At 40.2% G+C, this 22,975-nt stretch overlaps 1 protein-coding gene across 1 annotated transcript in view; it reads right to left on the bottom strand.

Moving 5' to 3' along the window:
- Positions 1-2,161: 2,161 nt before the first annotated feature.
- Positions 2,162-22,975, bottom strand: part of LOC123764692 (microtubule-associated serine/threonine (MAST) protein kinase dop) — a 421,441-nt gene continuing 400,627 nt past the window's right edge. The window contains 3 exon segments of the mRNA XM_069302486.1: positions 2,162-6,220; positions 6,223-6,375; positions 19,932-19,997. Of these exon segments, the coding sequence (XP_069158587.1) occupies positions 5,132-6,220; positions 6,223-6,375; positions 19,932-19,997 (1,308 nt within the window). The 3' untranslated portion in view covers positions 2,162-5,131.

The raw sequence follows: 22,975 nt of genomic DNA, 5'->3' as shown, positions 1-22,975 counted from the left end.
AATCTAAATAATATACAGTAATATATATAAATTTACAGTCTGATATTCAGGTTAATCTGATATCCCTTCTTTATATTAATACTTTAGTCTTTGTTAATGTACTTTTTACAAAATAGAAAATGTATTATGTTAATTGTGTACTTTGTCAGAAATGTGAATCCCACACATCCAATTAGTTCTGAAAAATGCATAGTCAAACATAAGTGCAGCTCGTGCTTATATGAAAGAAGCTTACTGAGCAATTATATGCAGGTCACAATTAAATTAACATGTTATTACTGTGTGTCTGAGGTACTATGTAGAGAAGCACATTCTTTTGTAATTATAATACTGTGAATGGGCCATCTCTTAATGATAATACTTTGAACCCTTATCATTTACTAGGAAGATTCAGTACTACAATGATTTCTATTTGGGCTAACACTTTACCCAAGACTTTAATTACCTTTAAAGATTAAGGTAATACTGTACATAAATTCAGAATTAATGATTTTCAAAATATCACAGAAATCAACCTAATATCTGATTCCAGACTTTTGGATTGTTGGTCACATTTTAGAGAGACTAGGAAAAAGTTGCAGGAGTAGCAAACAAGAAAAATGTTTGGGAGAAGAATCCTTTGTAAGACTTACTACCGTCTTCAATCAGTTAATAGAGAATAAAATTTATAACATGATCAACAGCTATGTACATGGTGTGGATTTTTAAGAGGGTTTTGAAATCTTAGGAGTAATATACAGTGCTTTATGTACACAAACTTTCCTGATACTTGGCTCCTTACTCCTTACACATCCTCCACCAGAGGTTATGAGCACCTTTTTCTGGCAAGGTATCAAATCCGCTGTCTGCCGAGCACAACCTAAGAAACAGGTCGTTTTGATTAATTCTGTTGTAAGCTAAAAACCACTAGTTATAAAAGAAAACCCCGATTTTTTTTTTTTTTAAGAAAGTCTTTTTGTAAATCAACATTTCCTGATCTTTGGTCAGCAAGAGCACAGCACTTTTTAAATCCACTTTGGGTTTTTTCCACTACACTACAGATGAAGAAGAAAATAAGTTGCCAGAAAAATAGACTGCCAAAGAAAGCATGGACTGGCTAATTGCTTTATCTCATCATCCTGGCAATACCATCTGGTTTATTAAAAAATCTTACCTATTGGTTCTATTTCCCATCTCGGAAACTAAGTACAGTACTGTGTACCATGATCATCTTGTTGCAAGTTTACCAATTCTCGTGTAAATTGTCACTAAATCACTAATTTTCTTCAAATGGTAAGGAGGTAAATGGTAAGTTTCTCCCTCTGGTAAGGCTTCTGGAGTCCTTTAATCCAGTCCATCCAGTGGTAGTCAAGATTCAACATTGGCCATTTCTTATCTCCAGCAGATTTAAGACTGGAGTTTTGCTGGGTTCCCAGCCATATTGGTGTGTCCTTAAATGAGCATGCAGACGCTGCCACTAAGGAAGCTAATCTGCAGTTGTCCCATCTCCCGTAAAGATATTCCTTATTCTGACTTTTACCCAGTTATTCGTTCCTCCATCCTTGCCCATTGGCAGGAATGTTGGTCTTCTGTTACTGATAAACTGCGTGCTCCTACAGAGTCGCGTGTCCCCATGGACGCCCTCCTACCACCATATCCAGCAGTGGGAAACATATCTGGCGATGATGCATATTTGCCATACACACTTAGCTCACAGACACTTAATGGAGCACCGCCCTGCTCCTTATTGTCCAGACTGCATTGTCCCTCTTACGGTTGTGCATATCTTTGTTGAATATCCTGACTTTCAGGACGAGTGTGTGTCTTGCTTCCCAACCGTCCCTCGCGGTCACTTATCCCTCAATAGAATTCTTAGTGAATCGGATACCTTTGATGTCGTTCACCTTATGCGTTTGTTCTCTTATTGGCATCCTTAGTGATATTTAGTGCCCTATGATTATCCTGCACATTTGATGGTGCTACAGCCTTCCCGGCTTGGTGCCTTCTTTTGATAATTACTTGGTCTCTCAAGACAGAGGTGCTAAAGATAGTATGTACAGCATAATAAGAATAGAAATAGCCTTGACTGCCTTGTCCAACATTATATGTAAGAAAATGTATTACAGGGAAAATAGAACAAGGCAAGTAACAACAACTTTCAAAAGGGACAATAAGAAGACACTTGGAAACCTAAGACAGTTTATTTTCTCCAAGTTAATATCTAGAAAACAATGGAGGGGGGGTAGGGATGTGTGACGACATAGTAACCATGTTGGATATGAAAGTGGCACTCTAATTTCACTCTGTCTGCTAGGGATGTAATAGTTTATACCAAAATTTAAGCCATAATATCATAACACTCCTCAGGCTGTATGTGGAACATTTCATCAAGACTACAGTACGCTACTGTACATTAAACTCGGACAAGGTAAACTGTACCATATAACCAAATGCCAATTGACTTTCAAATTCCTTAAACTTATGAAACACTGGGCACTGCTGAATACCAGCCCATAATTTTAACAACTTGTTATGAATAGCATTTCTGATTTCAATTCATCCAGTAAATGGAACAAGATCTTCAGACAAATTTCAAACATGGAATTTGGAAAACGTCTGAATTTACAGTGGCATTTTAAAGTAAACAGTTTAATATTCAGACTTGGCTTTTCCATGGTATTGTTAACGTATGCACATATATTTTCTACTGTTTGAACGTATACACATTACTGTACCACAAAGTGAAAATAAACATAACCAACTACAGTATAGCTTGAGTATCCATGCACCAGAACAAAGTCAACACAAGACCATTGTACACTGAATTTTTATTTTATGAACTCAAAGAATTGAGAGCTATAAGCGAGTATTCATTTCCAACTGATTTAACGCCACCACAAAATATATAATAATTTCTTCATTTACCGAAACACCTGCAATATTTTTTTCTGGGACTGCTACCAAAAGACTTATGAAAATGCAACAACATTCAGAATGTTATGACACAATGGATAGAATATTACAGAATAGTTAAGTTTTTGCTTAGTGGGGGACATTGATCCTCAGAACCAACACAAGGTAGTATCAAAGGATTTCATATAAAGCCAGCATATCTATCGGTTCAGTTTAAAGATACTTGGTGGAAGATGTATATTTCATATCTGCACAGCACTACTGGATAATAATGCACAAGAACCATGAAGTGTAATAACTGTTAAAAGGCTACTAAAAGATGATGTGCATTTCATCTCGTTAAAAATATAGCATAGCAAACTTTTTACCAAAAACCTCCCACCATGCACCTATTAACACTGAAATAATCACATTCACTGTCTTGCGCAAAGCCTCTTTCTCGATCAATGGCAAATAACGCAAGAATTTGTCATCATTTTATTAAATAAAAAATTAAACAATTTTACTTACGATGAGGTTTTAACGCTTATTTCCGAGGCTTACAGGGAAGATGATAAGACACACCTTTTGCAAACTGGTCAAACAGCAAGAACACACACCTGACCATTGACTGGTCTTTAACCCAGGAATTTGTCTCAAAAAAAATGGGGGGAAAAGAATACCCCCTGATGCTTTCTTTAGTATTTTCTTTTATGGTCCAAGGTAGCTCTTGTCAATATAGCAACCTTGGAACATATGCAAATTAGAGAGCACCAGTGGTACGTAAACCCCAGTTTGAGAACCCTGGCTGCTTTAACTGCTCTGGTGAACTACAGCAGGGAACTACTGCACTCGCTAACCACATTTGAAAAATTATTATTAAGTATCAATAATTTATAAACTACAAACACTATACATGGAAAATAAGGATTGTTTTCTTTACAAATGGTTTCTACACAATATACAAATTTTCCTCACTGTATCTAATGGGAGACTGGTGTCACAAAATGACGACATGCTACAACTGCTAGATAAAAGCTTCAAACATTACCCGACCATCAACATGGTCTTGTATGACAAATGCATAAAGGAAGTATCAGTGTCCTTAAAAACATACGTATATCTTGTACATGACCTACTACAGGAAAGTTTGGCGGCGATTATTATTATTTTTTTTTTTTTTACATTTATATATATATTTTTTTCACATTAAAACAACTTGCTGCAATCCACACACAAAGGTGGCTGCTTTCTGTAAACTTTTGTTACTCATGGAAAACCTTGGCTCCAATTACCTTAACTTTGAATTACTGCTAAAGAACCTCAAGCAACTAATGCTATAATACACAGTGCCAATGGTGCCTTACAGTATCAACTAAGGGCCCACCAACAGTTTCCTACCAGAGACCATATAAATGCATTGCAAATGCACATGGTGAGGCACCACCCAACGACCTAGTGGGAAAAACAAATTCCATATTAAGTACACATAAAGACATCATTAAACAGCGAGGAAACACAAGCAGAACATATCACCAAGAGCTTTACCATAAAATCACCTCAACAGCCTTTAACAATCTTTCTGTACTGCGCTTCTTCAATTGGAAGTGCCTTCAATTGGAAGTGCATTTGTTCAAGTTCCTAATTTGTCCCCCACCCTTCCCCCACCAGACAACTCCAACATGGCAACTGTGAGATTGTATAGCAACATGACAATGAGGGACAAAATATACACAACACTGGAAAAATTCCATGGACATGACAAATGAGTACATTAATATTTATATTTTGCAATTTAACACATTCAACTCTAAATTTCTAAGTAAAAACGTAAAAATCTTTGAGATAAAGGGAACGTAGTACAATAAAGTATTTACAAAATGACAGGGACCAAAGAATGCAAGTGCCTAAAAGTATTATAGATGATGACTTTATTAGACACACAAGCTTGAGACTGATGGTCTCTGTAATATCACAATGGTAGCAACACAACCAGCAGGCCTTGTGGCATCATCACAAAAGTCCACACACCACATCTTTACACATACCAACAATCACCAGGAATGATTTCAGTAGCTTTGCTACTTAATATTTTAACTCATCCAGAAAGAAAGGGAAGATATCATCACAGGCTGCAGGTGTCTCCTTACCTTTTGTCGGAGAAGGCATGCCGCGGTCCTGCCCAGAATACACACAAGTTTTGAAGGCACAAATCTGTGCCACTTGGGGCTGCTGCAGGCAGGCCAGCGGTGGGCCAACCCTAGGAGGTACTCTCTTTCTCCTTACCCGACTTGAACAGCTCCCGCTTCTCTTGTGCAGTACGACGAGATTCTCGTTTACTGTCTTCTCTTCTTAAATCCCTAGTAGCAGCAGCAGCAGCAGCAACAGCCGTTTCTCTTCGACCACGACTGTCGCTACGAAGCTTTTCTCGTCCCTCCAGAAAATCCTTACTGCCTCTTCTCTCGGCCAATTGGTAACCATTACCTTTACCATTTTTTGTAGGAATTCCAGGTTGAGAATGTTCTTTACAAAATGATCCTGAAGTTTCTATGCCCCCACAGCAAGCACTGTTGGTCCCTGGCAGTGATGATCCTCTGCCTCCCTGGGGGCCTTCACGAAAATTTGTCCGCACAGCCTCTTGTCGCTCAGGTGAATCCAATTCCTCTGGTGCCTCTTCCAAAGTGCCTGTGGGAAGTGTTGGTGGAATACTGACTGCACTGCTAAAGCGTTGTGCAAGCATTGTGGGAGCAACTGATCGAATAACACTTGGAGTATCGTAATTTGGAGGAGACTGTGAAGTTACCGTTAATCTAGGTGGATTGTTCCCCAATTTTGGAGATGGTGTAGCTAGAGGGCTAATGGTTACTGTGCCTTTTGCTTCAGCTGACCTTGGGTGAAGTCGATCTGGTGAAAGTGCTCGACGAAGCAAGGGAGAGCCAGGTTCGGCACTTTTAGGCCGTCCTAAACATTTCTTGGTGGCTGGTCCAGCAGGGGTTAGAGATGATCCAGGTGAATAAGTCTGAGTAGTATTGGAGGAACCAGGACAGTGATGATGATAGTGATGGTGGTGGTGATGGTTATGATGATGAACCAATGGTGAAGGGGATCTAGTAGGAGATGCTGGTAAAGGAGATGGGGAAGGAGTGCGAGCAAGGGGTGACAGAGGAATATGTCCAACCGATTTCCGTCTATTAGGGGAACGAAAGCCTTTAACGTTTGGTACTTTCTGGTTGACAACATGCAAAGATGAAGGTCGCTGATGAAGTGTTGAGCCTGCTGGAGAGTTAGGTACAGAGGATGTTGGTGATGATGATCCAGAAGAGTTGAGAGGCGACTGAACTTGTTCCACTGAGAAAAAAGTCTTGAAGTGGGGGGTGAATGGGGAGATTTGCAGCGTGTTGGGGAGCTGGGAATACTGTCCTGAGAGGAAACTGACCGATTTAGTGACTGAAAGCTTCGACTTGGTGTTAGCATTGGAGGTGATGCCGATGCTGAAGCTGCAAGCTGTAAAGAATGATTGAAATCGGTTAGATATATAGTCTGTTCATTTTATCTGGAAATTATTCTTCCGAGAATAAAAGGGTGAAAAATCAGATTGAATGACTTCAGCTTTGATTAAAAAATATATTTATGTATAGCTTGTAATCCACTTAAAATTTATCAATAGTTTTTGTTACCTACCAAACAATGCTCTTCCAATTTATAAACAAAAATAATCTTAAAACACTTCAATGTCAAATGGATACTACTGAAAACATTTCAATGGCATTATAGGGGTTCACAAAACATTAGTCATGCAAACTGCTCTATTTTGGCTTGGCAATATTTTCTTTTAAATTAATATGACAACTTTATACAGCGAATGAAATATCTCAGAGGAGTCACTTTATTGTCCCGTAAGTGTACTATACTATAAACTAGGCTATACATTAATAACTAGACTCGGGTACAACAAAAACTACTACTCCATACACAGGCGTCAGGTTCATGTTATGTACAGAAAGTGGAGGAACACGCATGGTTATATACTATGATGGGAGCCAAGACTAATAATGTCCACCATCACTTCCCCGACAACACTGACAACACTGGCAAACTCTCAACACATTTTACAGTACAAGAATTAGAAAGAACGAAAAATTTGGTTTGTACACTTGACAGATCACATCAACATACAGGCATATAATATTATATATATAATATTATATATAATAATATTATATATAATATATTTATATAATAATATTATATATAATAATTATATATATATTATATATATATATATTATATATATATATAAAATATACATATATAATGAAAATTACAAGCTCCAAACTATCTTCGGCAAGTTTATGAAACCTATTTTGACATATAATTTATCAACCTCTAACATTGCAATGCCATTCATAAAAACATTCTGGTACCCCTCTACACTCAAAAGCTATTTGATAATTTACATAAAATGACGATGGTACACACACTCCACATCTTAATCATTTAAAAAGGCTGAAGCTACTACCTTCCAGAGTTACAGACAGTGAAGTACTGTTAACTAGACAATTGGCTCCAATGTGTATATATACAAGTTTTATTTACTAAATTCAAGTGAATTTTTATAAATACTGCCCTATTTTAGAAACACACACAAGATTAAATCATTCTTTAATTTGTAAATTTAAACAAATGGAAGAGTAAAATGTTAACAAGAAGTGGCGAGAAAATCAAGCATGGAGGGACCTTGCTTTATTCAAAGTTGAACTGATGTGACTTTAAAAACATAGTAGATTGTATACTATATAAAAGCAGCCACCATGCTGATGAGGCCATACTGCAACACTTCAGGGAAAACCAATTGTCATTAAAGAAGCCTATCACCAACCAATAGTTCAAGTGAAGAATTTGGTTATTGCAATTAAAGTATTGTAATTAAAAAAAATTATCGAAAGAGAATTCAATGTATCAACCTTTCCTAACATATTGTGCTTCAGTTAAGTTTGTGATGACCAAAATAGTATAAACTAAACAAACACACAGTTCACATTTTTACGGGTTCACGAGTCATACCTAAGCTCAGACCCCCACTTAGCAACTTCAGAAAACTCTCACCTACATACACGAAGCCAGTCATTAAACAGAATACAACATGACTGCTGCTTCTCCTTCCCTTTAGCTATATACCTTTTTATTAACTAGATTACCCACCTAGGCCATCATACTTGCACTGGATGTATTAACACATGGCAGATGTTTGACTACTGGATCATGTCACAATACTTTTGTAGCATTTTCTCCCTAACAACTTATGAATAACAATTGCTTTCTTCTTTACTTTAAGATTAAGTATTCAAAAAGTTTTGACATTTTAAAATCCTCTTTCCCTACCCCCCTTTCCATTCAAAATAAACAGCATTGAAATGCATGAAATGCCAATATTTGGGTGAGCCCCAGTGGTTCCCTGAAACTGCAGTGCTGATATAATGCCAAACTACTAGGTGTCATCAGTCGCCGAGTTTTTTTAGACCAACTGGGAATCCACAAGCCAGAACCTGGTCTCGTGTAAAGAGGCACAGAGCAGTGGCATAATGATAAAATTGCCAGTGAATTATAATAATGTCTGTCATCACCAGGGAAGCAGCTACAAAGTCAGGAAAACAAAACAGATCACTGCCAGTTGTAAGAAATATTGATACCTCAAAATCTCCAAAAGAACTCCACCCAACAATGTAAACAATTGATAAAAAATTCATGAAACTAACACCAGTTGTTTGCCTCACCTCCACTCTCGTTTAGACAAAGGAGGGGGGCAGACTGGGTCTGCCACCTTCAGTTGTATGATGGAAAAAAAATCATCCCTAACTTCCTGTAGGACTCCAATTTTGCCAGGACGTGGACCGTGGGAGAGTGGTACAGAAACCTCAACCTCGACCAGTCCAGCCAAAAGACACCTACCTCGAGAACCTCGCAGTCAGGGAAATGGTGCCCTTAGCCGACATGAAAAAGTTCACAACTGGGCACCTAAATGTCTGGCAAAGCCAAAGTAAGGAGCCGCATCAACGTTCCACTCCACAGAATTGGGATGGAACCAAGAAAGACAGTCAGCCAATACACTGGACACCCTCAATGTACAGGAGGCCTGGTCGAGGACCAGGCCACGGGGACACTAAGCCCCGAAACCATCTCAAAGTAAGGAAACCTGCCACTTCCTGGAGGTTAACATCGTGGAGAGTCAAACCCCAAGAAACAAGAAAATGAACTACATGTAGAGTCCAGCTCAAAAGAGAGCTGGGTTCTCCTGGTTGAGACAAGGCACCATGGAGAGAGTGTTCAAATTGAAATGAACTGAGGACCCAGATTGAGCCCAACTGGCAGACCTGAAAATCATAAGATTGTCACCCTATGACAAAGCCTAACCAATCCCTGAACCCCAAATGGACTGGGACATGCCAGTACATGTCCTGGAGGTCTGGGAAAATCATCCAAGTGTCCACCTCGAGAACGAGACAGACCTGGGACAATGTGGTCATCCAAAAGGAGGGGAAAGGAATGTACCAGTTCAACCCAGACAGGTTGAGGATGAACTGGAGATTCAGAGAGTCCTGTTTTGGGACCAGAAACAGGCGAGGAAACCCACCAAACCAAATGATCCCTTACCAAAGGTAAGGGTTTGTTTTGACCACCCCCAAAGACACTCTCTCCGTGATGACCCAACAAAGACAAGGAAAGGAGGCCTGCCTAAAAAGACCCAACTCCCCTGAATGGAAGAGAGACCGACTAACTCCGCTGCAGGCCACATGAACTAACCTGAAAAGCCTACAAATCATGGGAATCAGGTGCCGGCAAACCACACGAGGCTCCCACCCACCCCCCGGCAAACCACAAAAGGGCCACATCGATCCCCCTTGAACCAGTCTTCTGAAAGGAGCGAGCACGGCACCAACCAGACAAAAAACAGGACAAAGGAAGAGTATGCAACCTGGCCACTGGCCCCAAACTGGCCCACCCCGACCATACAAAAGGCGATGCCCTAGCCCTGCCAAACCATCTCGAAACACAAGGATGACCCCTTAAAGATACAGTAAGTTCAAATTGGATGGCAAGCAGTAGCCACCGAGGACAAGAACCTTTCCACAACCTCCTCCAGAAACAACAACGGAGAAAAAGGAGAGGCTGAAAGAAGAGCTAAGACCCACTCCGAATCTAAAAAGAAGGCCAGCAAGGTCTGCCAACACGCGAGCCAAGAGGCAAAAAATGCGGCCACTGCCTCCCAAAGAATAAGGGGTATGCAGCTTAAAAAGTCGCCAATGATGCCTCTGCAGAGATCAAAACCCCAGAAAGAGGAACACCAGTGAGAGCCCCAAAGTCCTCCGAGAGCAAGTCGGAGTGCAGCTCCAGAAGGTTCAAGCAGCACAGGTGCAAATGATTGTGAAGGTCTTCTGCTACCAGATTAACTGACAAGTGAGGAACTTTAACAGAGCTGCAACATCCCAACATCTCTTCGGGGAGCAGGAGCAAAAAGGCAGACACTGAGATGCACAAAGAAAGTGGGCACCTGTAACACAGAAGTAGTCTCACGTCACTCAAGTAGAACGGACAAACTGGGCCAAGCCCCAACAAAAGCAAAGAGTTGTCTACCAGCCAGGACGACTCCAGAATCTCATAAAATATCAAATATGGAGAAGAACCGAACTCAAAAAGAGGCTAGATCCATCACCGAGATGAAATCCGGGTTGCACAGGAGGTACGCAGAGCATGCCTCCGAAGCCTCTGCCAGGGAAAGTTCAGAAGCTGGAAACCTCTGGAAGGATGAATCTGAGGACCCCAAGGACACCCGGAACTAACCGTGGGGGAAGTCGAACCCATATCAAACTCATATAGGGAAGGGGGATATGAAAACCCCATACCCTGCAACAAAACACCCTCAACAGAAGGAACAAGTCTATGAGAGATCAAATGAGACCCAAGGGCCCATGTCAGACTACCCCCCTCCCCACCCCCAAGCCCTGGAAACCACAGCCTAGGGCCCCAGGGCAGAGCTGTCATGCACACCCACCACCCAGGATAGAGAAGAGGAGTCCAAAGGAAAGGCTTCAAAGGTTGGGACTGGCTGAAAAGAAGAACTAGAAGTCTTGGCGGGATCATATTGCTTGACTGCCTCTGCACCCATGTCAGATGGGATGAACCCCTAAGCTGACCAAACCACATCCCGAGCTAAACATTGCCCCGGCCCTGAAACCCTTATATGATTTGGGGCCAGAAGCAAGAGGGAAGACCAGAGGGAGAATACAACATACTAGAAGGAGAAGGAAGAACATATGCAGACTGAACCATGGTTGAATTAACCAACACCTCCAAATCAGAGTTCCTAAACACCAACTGGGGCATCTACCTGGGCACACAACACAGACTGCTGTAAAACAGAAAGCCTGAAGTGTAAAGCAGTCATTGCCTGAAAACCCTGATCATCACCACAAGGGTTTGTTAGGTTAGTAACGTGTGGTGAACAAGTCCCCCCATGACTTGAGGTCAAAGTCGTCACCGACCCAGCAAGCAGTATGGCGGAGGCAGAAGGTATAAGCATCACCATGTGGCACAATCCTTGAATTCGCACATGGCGAAAGCAGGTTCAGCAGGATTATCCAGTGGACCACCAAACCCGCAGGGATTTTCCAAGATCTGCAGAAAGCCAGGCACTGGAATCATGACACCGGAACTCCAATAAGAAACAGGTCTCCCTATTGGCAAGGGAAGTTTATGTATAGAAAGATGAAGGGAACAGAGTCATGTATACAAGGGAACAGATAAACGTAGGCCAACCTAGGTCAACAGAGGCTGAGAAAGCCAACCCTGGCATGTCTTGTTTAGGTTGCACAAACCCCAGTGCAACCTTTCTTGAAAGGTGATACCCCTTTTGTCAACACCTGCATCAGAGGAGCTCCAGGATATTTCACAATTCCTAAGTATTGTAGTACAAGTTGATGATAGTGAGTGGCGTCCCAAGGAACATAAATATGGTGTGCTTTGGAAAAATAGGCGAGATAACACGAATGTGCCAAGTGAAGTAAAAAAATGGATGAGAAAAGTTGCCCTCGTGTTCACAGTGCAGACAATAACATTCAAGATGGCTCCCAGCAAGAAGGAAAACAGAGCAGAGCTAGATTTTAGAGATTGTTAATGAAGAAAGCATTGATATAAGCAGTCTACACAACAAATTGGCAAAATTAGATATTATAGTGAACTCTCATGTAGAAATAATCAGTAATATGAGAGAAAGTAATTACCATTTGAATAGCAAAGTTTTATGTCTTGAGGAGTTAGTGAAAGACTTATGCAAGGACAAGAATCAATTGGAAACAAATTGCAAAGCCATGGAAGAGGAAAATAAACTCTTAAAAATAGATTTAGAAGAAGTTAAAGCAAATTTAAACATAAATGACTACAATAGATTAGGTAAGGAAATCCAACAGGAAAAACAGCTTTTGTCAGTACAGATGGAGGAAGTTACACGGAATAGAACAGTACAAGAAAGATATGCAACTTGCCTATGCACAAGTGGCCAAGGAGAAGGTAAAAACAGAAGAAGCAGTAAAGGAAGCCAAACACTGCAGCAACCAGGATAAAACAAACATTAGGCTGGAAGTTAGAAAGGAATTGGCATCAAATCCTAAACTGATGCAAAACACAGTTGATTGAATTAATTAAGTCTCTGATAATTTTTGGTTGCAAAGAAAAGGAGATAACATCTAGGTCAGAAAAGCTGTAGAAGAAAAGAAAGTAGTAGATAAAATTGTTGGCCTCGTGGAAGGTCTTACTACCAAAGAGAATGTCTGCGACTACAGAAGGATTGGAAAGTACGTAAAGGGAAAGATCGACCTTTGAGGATCACCCTAAATGGTGCCAAACAGATGGAAGAAGTACTAAGGAATACTAGAAAATACAAAGTGATGAGGAAGAGAAAGTATGGTCATTAAGACGAGATCTTTCAAAAGAAAACAGAGATGCTGAAACTGAACCTCGTCGAGGAAAAACATCTAAATGAGAGCAGGAATGAAGAAAAAATAAATTCATTTTTCTACAAAGTGATAGTGGGTAGGCAGACCAGTAAAATAGTACAAGAAGGCAAATCAACAAAATCACTAGAGAAAGGGGGTAGTGAAGAATAAGGAGAGGGGAAACATGTTCCTGAAAAGTGCATACACCACCATAGATGGAGCGAGATCAAAGATACTGGAGTTAAGTGACGTAATACAGCTGCAGACACCAGACATTGTTGCACTCACAGAGACAAAACTTGAAGATGATATTTTAAATGAGGTCATGTTCCCAAGGGGCTACTCAGTTTGGAGACGGGACAGAAAAATTAGGAAAAGCAGCGCCACAAGGTGTTGCTGTGCTGGTGAAAGAACACCTAAAGGTTAACAAAATAATGTATGCCAATCCACGAGAAGTTGACATAATAGCACTAGAGATCTGCAATCAGGATGAAAAACTAACGATCATAAATGCATATAGTCCACCGCCATGCAACACATGGTCAAAGGAGGAGCTGGATAATAAACATGGGAGTCTTATAGCAATAATAAGAGAGATTATAGAGAGAGCTGATAAAGATAGATCATGACTGTTGGTAGTCGGTGACTTCAACTTGAAATCCATTGACTGGGAGATATATGAAGCTAGAACAGAGGATTTTTGTACTTGTAGATTCGTAAACCTTATCCTGGAAACATTCATGTTATAACATGTTAAACAACCTACGAGGGTAAGGGAAGGGGATGTTCCCTCCATGCTGGATTTGATATTTACCAGGAAAGAGGAAGATATTTGACATTCAGTACCTTCCTCCCTTGGGTAAAAGTGACCATGCCTTTTTGGGAATAAAGTATGCAATGCATTATAATCTGGAAGAAAATGAGGTTGAAGCAGTTGAAAAACCTGATTTCAGGAGAGGTCATTATTAGGAACTCAGATATTTCTTTGAGGAATTTGACTGGAAAGACTTGCTGTTAGGACATGAAGTAAATGAGATGTATGTCAAGTTTTGTGAAATATATGATAAAGGCAAAACACAATTTATCTCAAAGCAAAGATGCAGAACCAGGAAAGAGGTTTGGTTCAACAGAAATTGCAAGAGGGCCAGAGATCAAAAGACACACAAATGGAATCAATATAGGAAGAGGCCAAACCCCCAAACATAACAGTGAAACAAAGATGCGAGAAACAACTACACGGCAGTAAGGAGAGAGGCAGAAAGAAATTTTGAAAAAGGGATAGACAAATGTAAAACAGAACCAGGCCTATTCTACACATTCAAAACAAAAAATTGCAGGTAAAGGATAATATCCAGAAGTTGAAAATGGAAAACAGATTTACGGAAAAGGAAATGTGTGAAACATTAAACTAAAAGTTCCAAAGTGTCTTTGTACAAAATTAAATCTTCAGAGAACCAGACACAATAAGAATTCCAGAGAACAACATAGAGCATGTAGAGGTGTCTAGAGATGAAGTGGAAAATATGCTAAAGGAGCTATGTAAGAACAAAGCAGTTGGCCCAGATAGAGTTTCACCATGGGTTCTTAAGAGAATGTGCATCTGAGCTCAGCATTCCACTTTACCTGATTTTCAGGCATCCCTGTGTACAGTAGTCGTAGCAGACGCGTGGAAAAAGACTGACATAGTTCCAATCTACAAAAGTCTACAATTATAGACCTGGGAGCAGATTCACAAAGCAGTTACGCAAGTACTTACAAACGTGTATATCTTTCCTCAATCTTTGACGGCTTTGGTTACATTTATTAAACAGTTTACAAGCATGAAAACTTCCCAATCAACTGTTATTGTTATAAACAGCCTCCTGGTGCTTCGGAGCTCATTAACTTAATAATTGTAAACAAAGTTGCCAAAGATTGAGAAAAGATGTACACGTTCATCAGTGCTTACGTAACTGCTTCGTGAATCTGGCCCCGTATCGTTGACAAGTGTAATCGTCAAAATATTGGAAAAAATAATTAAAACTAAATAGGTAAAATGCCTGGAGACAAACGATATAATATCAGATCGTCAGTATGGTTTTCGATCTGGAAGATCCTTTGTAACAACTTTACTCGGTTTCTATGATCGAGCCACAGATTTTACAGGAAAGGGATGGTTGGGTTGACTGCATCTATCTGGATCTTAAAAAGACTTTCGACAGAGTTCCACATAAGAGGTTGTTCTGGAAACTGGAACACATTGGAGGGGTGACAGGCAAGCTGCTAACATGGATGAAAAATTTTCCGACTGATAGAAAAATGAGAGCAGTAATAAGAGGAAGTGTATAGGACTGGAAAAATGTTACAAGCGGAGTACCTCAGGGTTCAGTTCTTGCACTGGTAATGTTCATTGTCTACATAAACGATCTACCAGATGGAATACAGAATTATATAAACATGTTTGCTGATGATACTAAGATAATAGGGAAGATAAGAAACTTAGATGATTGTCATGCCCTTCATAAGACCTGGACAGAATAAGTATATGGAGCACCACTTGGCAAATGGAATTTAATGTAAATAAATGCCTTGTTATGGAATGTGGAATAGGAGAACATAGACCCCACACAACCTATAAATTATGTGAGAACTCTTTAAAGAAAGTCTAATAAAGAAAGAGATCTAGGGGTAGTTCTAGATAGAAAACTATCACCTAAGGATCACATTAAGAACATTGTGTGAGGCGCCTATGCTACACTTTCTAACCTCAGAATTGCTTTTAAATACATAGATGGCAAAATACTAAAGAAACTGTTCACGACTTTTGTTATACCAAAGCTGGAATATGCAGCAGTCGTATGGTGCTCATATCTTAAGAAGCACAACAACAAACTGGAAAAGGTGCAAAGACATGAAACTAAAGTTAATTTGCTTATTGTGGTGTGGGGCACGCCTGACAGCTGAGTGGACAGTGCTCTGTATTCGTAGTCCTAAGGTTCCGGGTTCGATCCCCGGTGGAGGCCGAGACAAATGGGCAAAAAGTTTCTTTCACCCTGATGTCCCTGTTACCTAGCAGTAAATAGGTACCTGGGTGTTAGTCAGCTGCTACAGGCTGCTTCCTGGGGATGTGTAACAAAAAGGAGGCCTGGTCAAGGACTGGGCCACAGGGACACTAAGGTAAATCCTCTCAAGATAACCTCAAGATAAATGGCTCCCAGAACTAAAGGACAAGAGCTACGAAGAGAGGTTAGAGGCATTAACTATGCCAAAACTAGAATTAAGTTGAAAAAGAGGTGATATGATCACTATGTACAAAATAGTAACAGGAATTGATAAAATTGATAGGGAAGATTTCCTGAGACCTGGAACTTCAAGAACAAGGGGTCATAGATTTAAACTAGCTAAACACAGAAGCCGAAGAAATAAAAAAATTCACTTACGCAAAACAGAGGGGTAGACGGTTGGAACAAGTTAGGCGAGAAGGTGGTGGAGGCCAAGACCATCAGAAGTTTTAAAGCATTATATGACAGTGCTGGGAAGACGGGACACCACGAGTGTAGCTCTCATCCTGTAACTACACTTAGGTAATTACACTTGGGTAATTACCCTATCAGTCAGAATTTGCACCCGACCTCAGGGAAGACGAAGCCAAAAACAGATTTACCCAGGGTGATGACTACCACAAGCAAGGAAGCCCTCTAAGAAGTGAAGCCCAAACACTACAGGGAAGAAACTCCTGACAGTGCAAGGACAGCACTAGGGAGCGCACAGGGAAGAAAACCCTGTGCACATGCAACTCCAAGCCCCCTATACTCCTGGTTCATGTAGTACAAGCATGCATAGGAGCAGCCACAAGGGCCAAAAACCACCATTTAGCTAAAGCAGGAAACAGGAGCCAGAGCAGACAGCCAGGCACTAGCTACCATCAGCAAGAACTGAGGATGGAGCAGTTGGCTAACCCATTTCCGCCCCCCTCCCCTGCCAAACAAGGGGCGAAAGAGCTTGCACTAATTTCGTGAATTTTTTCATTTGTTTACATTGTTGGGAGAATTCTTTTTATTGATTTTGAGATGAGATATCAATATTTATGGCACTATAATAGTTTGGCACAATATCAGAACTGTAGCTTCAGGGAGCCACAACAGGCTCCCTCTAGAAAAAATCAGAACATTTTCAAAAGTTGAAAATATTTTCTATACTTTTGTACTTAAAGCTTCAGAGCAAGAATTTGATATTCATAATAAACAGGAGAAAATTAAGTAATTAAAGTAATAAATAATTCTGCAGCTGACAATATTGCCTACAGTATTAGCTGACCCGAGTATCATTTGCCAACCATGAACTATGTTGTTTGTGGTTGGCAACGTAATTAAGAAAATGGTATGTAGACAAAATGAAGTCAGGGATATATTGCATCCATATTAATGATTAACAAAATGTACCCAAGTAACGGTTTGCAAGTTTCTCTGCCTTCTTGTGGTTTGCAAGTGACAGAGCCACGCCACGTGTCCCAAGAAAAGAGCAGGTTGCCCACCAGCCGGGATGACAGACCACGTCCAACAGCAACAACAAAAGTTTGAACGGAGCATCATACCCTCTGGCACAGAGTACTTACAGTCCCTCCTCTGGAAACTCCCAGAACCTCAACAAGACCCCCTACCCCTCAGGCAGAGGTGCAAGAATCAGTTTGGGAAGCTTTTATACCCATCAGAGGCCAAGACCTCAACAAAGGGAAGAAATCTAGTGTTGCCTCTAATCCCAAAAAACAAATTCTCGAGGCACAAGCAAATGAAAGAAATCAGTGGAGAGGGGTACTCCCTCCCCTTCCACAACCCCAGTGGTGCCAGCCCCACAACTGATTGTACACTCGTAAGCTCAAATAATTCATTTCAAACCCCGAACCAAAGAGGAGGACTAAGATGCCAAGCGAGTTAGTAGGGCTGAACAAGTTGAGCACCCACCCAACTTGGCAGAAGAGACCAAGGACTGCAAAGGATATTTGAAAAGCATCTAAAATAAATGGTCATACACCTCCTCATAAAATAGGGGATTGGAGTTTAATTGATCAACTGTAGTTAGTGGCAGAAAACGTTCATAGTCCTACAAAATAGCCACACGAGAAGCAGCTTAGCCAAAACTGTAGTTTAGCAGCCCTCAAGTGACATCCAAGGAAGAAAGGGCTCCTGAACCCAACAGGCACCAGTGTGTTGATAAGCAGCAGCACATACTAAAAACAAGCACCAAACCGTAGTATCAAGTATGAAATCAAATAAAAAAGTAGCAACCACCCAACTGCCAAACACCTAAATTCCTTAGTAAATATGTTCATTTGTTGTATTACGATATTCTGTGCTAGAAACCTATATGGCCTGAAATTAAGATATATAATAACAACAACAAAATTACTATAGCACTTCAAAAGCTATTTCCAAAAAAATCTTGTTAGCAACATCTTGGTTTTGGAGTTCTGGTCGATGACCGGGCCGCGGGGACGCTAAGCCCCCGAAGCACCTCAAGGTAAGGTAACATTGTGACCCAAGATGGGAACAGAATTCAAACCGAGGCGACAATGCAAAACGTTAACCAGCTTTTAATAAAAATAGAAAGGTTTAAGCACATTTATGTACTGCACTGATAAATATTAATAGCAAGGTAATTTATAGGAACATAAAAACAGAGGAAACTGCTGAAGGCATATTGAGCCTATATGATGCAACTCCAACATATATCCAGCCACAACCACTTATCTGTTTAACCGACTCTTAAAACCTATTGAGCAACTTTGCATTTATTACACACTAACAATTTTGGTTCCTAGATAGTGTTATTTTGTATTGCTTATGCATCCAAAGCAAGGGAATGGCTACCATCCATCTAAAACTTTGCTTTGACCATTACCTTAGACAGCTCAGGGAAAATGTCTAAGACTGCCAACTACTTATCTAGAGCAAAGGAGTCTGCTTTACTTCACTCAAGAGAGTGAAGGTACCTTCAAGACATCCACCTTCAGCTGTCAAAAGCAAAGGTCAAAACAAAGTTTGAAGAATGGTCATTTTCTATGTTTTGGATGCATAAGCAATACAAAACACTTATTACTCCTGGGACAAAAACATGTTATGTAGTACCTGGTCACGTGTTCCATAAATCTGTAACTATCTCCACACCAAGTCTCTTCCGAATGTAAACTAATTTAATTAGAAAAATAGCTGATAACGCCGTGTTGTAAAACATCTCTGAGCACTTCATTACACAATTTTATTGTTGAACTATTAATAATTTTCCTTCAATTGTTTGTGTTTCAAAATTTTAATAACAAATTGCTGATGGTAGCATATTCCCCAAATTCATCCATTATTGTATTAGCTTTCAAGAATTTGGTAGAATACAAATATCTGACTATGATTAGCTTCAATAAATCAACATATACTGCAAACTAGCAAGGCAAACCTTAAGATTAGTATGGAAAGGCAAATGTACAACTGTTAATAACACAAGGAGAAATGCATCTTTCTTGTGCCAATTGCAGTGAGTATTTGTAGCAGATCTGCACTATCTATGCCAGCGTAAAACATTCTATAATTTTGTAATAATTAAAATACTGCATAGATTATTGATAGGCAAGTGGTATTAAAATACCATAGCTGTTAGGAACCCCAGTCAGTTGGAAACTAAATGTACTTTCAATGTACTATGAGCCTAAAAATTGGTAAACTAACCTTTGTACACACTAATGTTGGACGCACTGCAGCACATAACTTAAGGTGGCCAAGCTACAGATACTCGGACTATATTTTCAAACCTGATCAGTAGTAGTCTTGATCCATTGACCAATTGCAAATGTATTGCCATTTGTTCTAATTATACATTTCAGTTTTCAGATCTGATGAATTGGGTTACTGTGCCACCATTGATATAAATTACAAGGCACTCACAAAACCATTAACCAATTTTTTAGGCATAGTTTGCAAATAGTGGCCAATGGTGAGACAGGGTTTGCAACAAGTCCCCAAGTGATGAGACAAAGGTACAGTGTGAGACACAGGCAACAAAACTAGGTTTGGGGCTATTGCTGCACGAAGCACATTATCGTACCAAAGTAGCCGAGAACTGAGGCACAAAATCAGGAGATAAAACAGGAGCCGACTGAGGGGTAGTCAGCTGCAAAAGAAATGGATGAAATGATAAAACATTCCGATAACAAAAATCTGACTCGTCACAGCAGTCAGTGGTGCAGCGTACTTTATGCTGCACCACTGACAATGAAAAGTGAAGAGACTGCTGACAAGTATCAAGAAAAATGCCAAAGTAGAGAAGAGTTTTTATTTATTTTTGCCCAAATATAGAGCCTTCTCATTATCCTTTATGATTAGCCTAGTCAAGAGACTCTTGATCCTTGGACTGGGGGCCTAACATCAATAGCATAATCTTCTCCCACTTAGGCAGTTTTCTATATACTAATAATAAATATATACATTAAACAATTTAAATACTTCACCTACCTAATTTCATATAACAAAACATGGTAGTAAAATTAATTCACCTATATTTGTAAATGTATGCAAATGCTTGGCAGGTAATTATGTAGACTGTGTACATTAGTTAACTAAAAAAAATAGTTGAGAAGCTATTGTTTGGTCTTGTTTGCCACGTAGCCTCAAAATGACCAAATCAATTTCATGCAGCAGTAAGTCTTCCTGATAAAATATTATATTACTTAACACATGACTTTATGATGTTCAAGCTTCATTCACTTCCCCTGCTCAAAGAGGACTTCGAAAAATGAATCCATATCTAAAATCTAATACACATTGAAAGGGTTACGAAGAATGTTACCCCTAAAGTACCCTAGTACCAACTCCTCAATTCTTAAGCATACAATTTCCTTTTTTTTTTATTTAAATAATTAATGCAGTATCTGGTTTTCTTAGCTCTCATAATCATGCAACCTATAAACAAATACATTTTTCAATGCATTATCAATGACTAAGCAAGATACTTCAAGACAGTGATAATAGTCATGCCATTACTAGGCTCTTGTCTCTATCACTTCAAAATAACTTTGAATCTGCATTATATCCCTAAAAGTTCTTCCAGTTTTATCTAATTAAGTACCCTGCAGTATTTAAATACCCAAACAAACCATCTACCAAGCAAATTAACAATTGTTTCTCTTCAGCAGCATGCTATGGCAAATTACCGACAAGTATAACAAGATAGATTTACATTATATTAATCTTCCACTACGTTAAATTATCCCCCAGAGTACTAATGGAGTTCTCTCAATTTCCCATGGAGTATAGAATGTATTAATGTCAATGTCTCACCCTACAACCTATGTAGTATTGCCCTCTTCCACTTTCAAACATAGTCAAGTCCTGCAATATTTTTCTATTATACTCTACTGAACAGTATTTCTTCAAAGGCTCTAAGAATGGAAAAAGTAATGGGTAAAAAAATTAATTATTTGTTTTATAAAGACACAAAAGATGCACCACACGGATGATTCTTACTAATATATGAGAATACAAGTCAATTTTTTTTTTTAAATTCCGAGTGTACCCTCTCCATAGTGCACTCGTGGACACATTTTTTAGATAAGCTTCATTACCTACATAACCTTCCACACTAAGCGTTCGGTAACAAGTGAACACTTCTGAACATCGCTTTACAATAAACCTATCCACTCAAATAATACATCGTAGTTTGACACCAAAATCCCCAATAGATAAAATACTATGAATCATAGCAGCTCATAAACAACCATGTTTTTCATGCATGGTTGGGTAGGTTTGCACAAGTTTTGGGGCAGCTCAAGAAGATGAGCTGAAACAATACCCATACTCCTCTGATTAACAAGCAGCCAAGAGAAGTGCACCAAACCCTTAATAAAACATTGTGAAGATTTCATTATTTACACGTATGTACCCTGCTCTTCTATAATTAAGATAACGTGAAGAATAATGGTTCCTCAAAGAAAATATAACAGAAGAGGGTATGAAAGATATAAAGGAAAAAACCAGCGTTGAATGTAATGAAACGCCATTTTCTGGGCGAGTCCCAGAGGCTCCACGGAGCTATCCAGGCCGATATGATTATCCCTAACTTTGGCACCAGTCAATGTCGGTGGAGTTTTAGGCTAACTGGGGACCACGAGCCAGAACCTGGCCCCCCTCAGAGAGGCATGAGGAGCAATGGCCTATAGAAATGCACATGTGATTTTGGAGCATTCTATATCTGCCATCAACCAGGACAGGCACCCAGTGCCCCAAAACAAACCCCTATTCTGGTTAAAAACGATGAAAATAGACAAATGAGTAGACAGAACTCTCCAAATGAAAACGAGCAAACAAACATGACGTCACACGAGCCGTGCCTCATGTCTGTGCAGCTCCCCCCCTCCCCGGAGGAGGGAAGGGGGAGCCCCAGACCCCACACCGGCGATCCACACCTCAGTTCTGAGGCTGGATGTCAAAAAACGCGAAAACTGCCGACCAGAGGGAGGGAGGGTTGCCAGGAAGCCTCCGGGACTCGCCCAAAAAATGACGTCTCATTACACTCGACGCTGGTTTTCTGGGGAAGCCCCTTCGGCTCCCGGGAGCTACTTCACCAGAGAAAAATGAAATAAAGGGGACTTACCCGGGAGGCGATCGGTGTTCACATCTCAATTCGAAGTCGAGACAACCAGCTGCAACCATCGACCCAAAGCGACACAGGCCCGACTAGGCCCAGAAACATTAACAAGGTAGCATGCAGCCAGGACCCTGTTCAACCGCCAAAAACCCCATGCCCGAATGTCAGCCCAGGACATGCTACCAAAGATGGCAGCAAGAGCAGCAAACAGACAAACATCATGGTCACGGGGATAGACCGCAGGCTGGCTAGACTTAATAACCCTACGGACGACCTGAGAGACCCGTACCCGCGAACAGGGAAGAAGGGAAACCGGATCAATCCAAAGTGCATCCCCAGACACAGAAGCTGTGGCCCGCAAAAAATGGCGGAGGGCCACAACCAGACAACATATGATGCACCCCTGGCCTGACCAACTAAGCATCAACAACCCAACCACCCCTCCGGAAAGCAGCAGTCTCATTCTTCGCCAGGAAAAAAAAAAAAAAAAAAGACTGTTGCAGGCG

The sequence above is a fragment of the Procambarus clarkii genome, chromosome 48, assembly GCF_040958095.1.
Source record: "Procambarus clarkii isolate CNS0578487 chromosome 48, FALCON_Pclarkii_2.0, whole genome shotgun sequence".
NCBI classification, from domain to species: domain Eukaryota; kingdom Metazoa; phylum Arthropoda; class Malacostraca; order Decapoda; family Cambaridae; genus Procambarus; species Procambarus clarkii.
The sequence above is the reverse complement of the archived record's forward strand: the minus strand, read 5'-3'. Positions and strand labels throughout refer to the sequence as shown.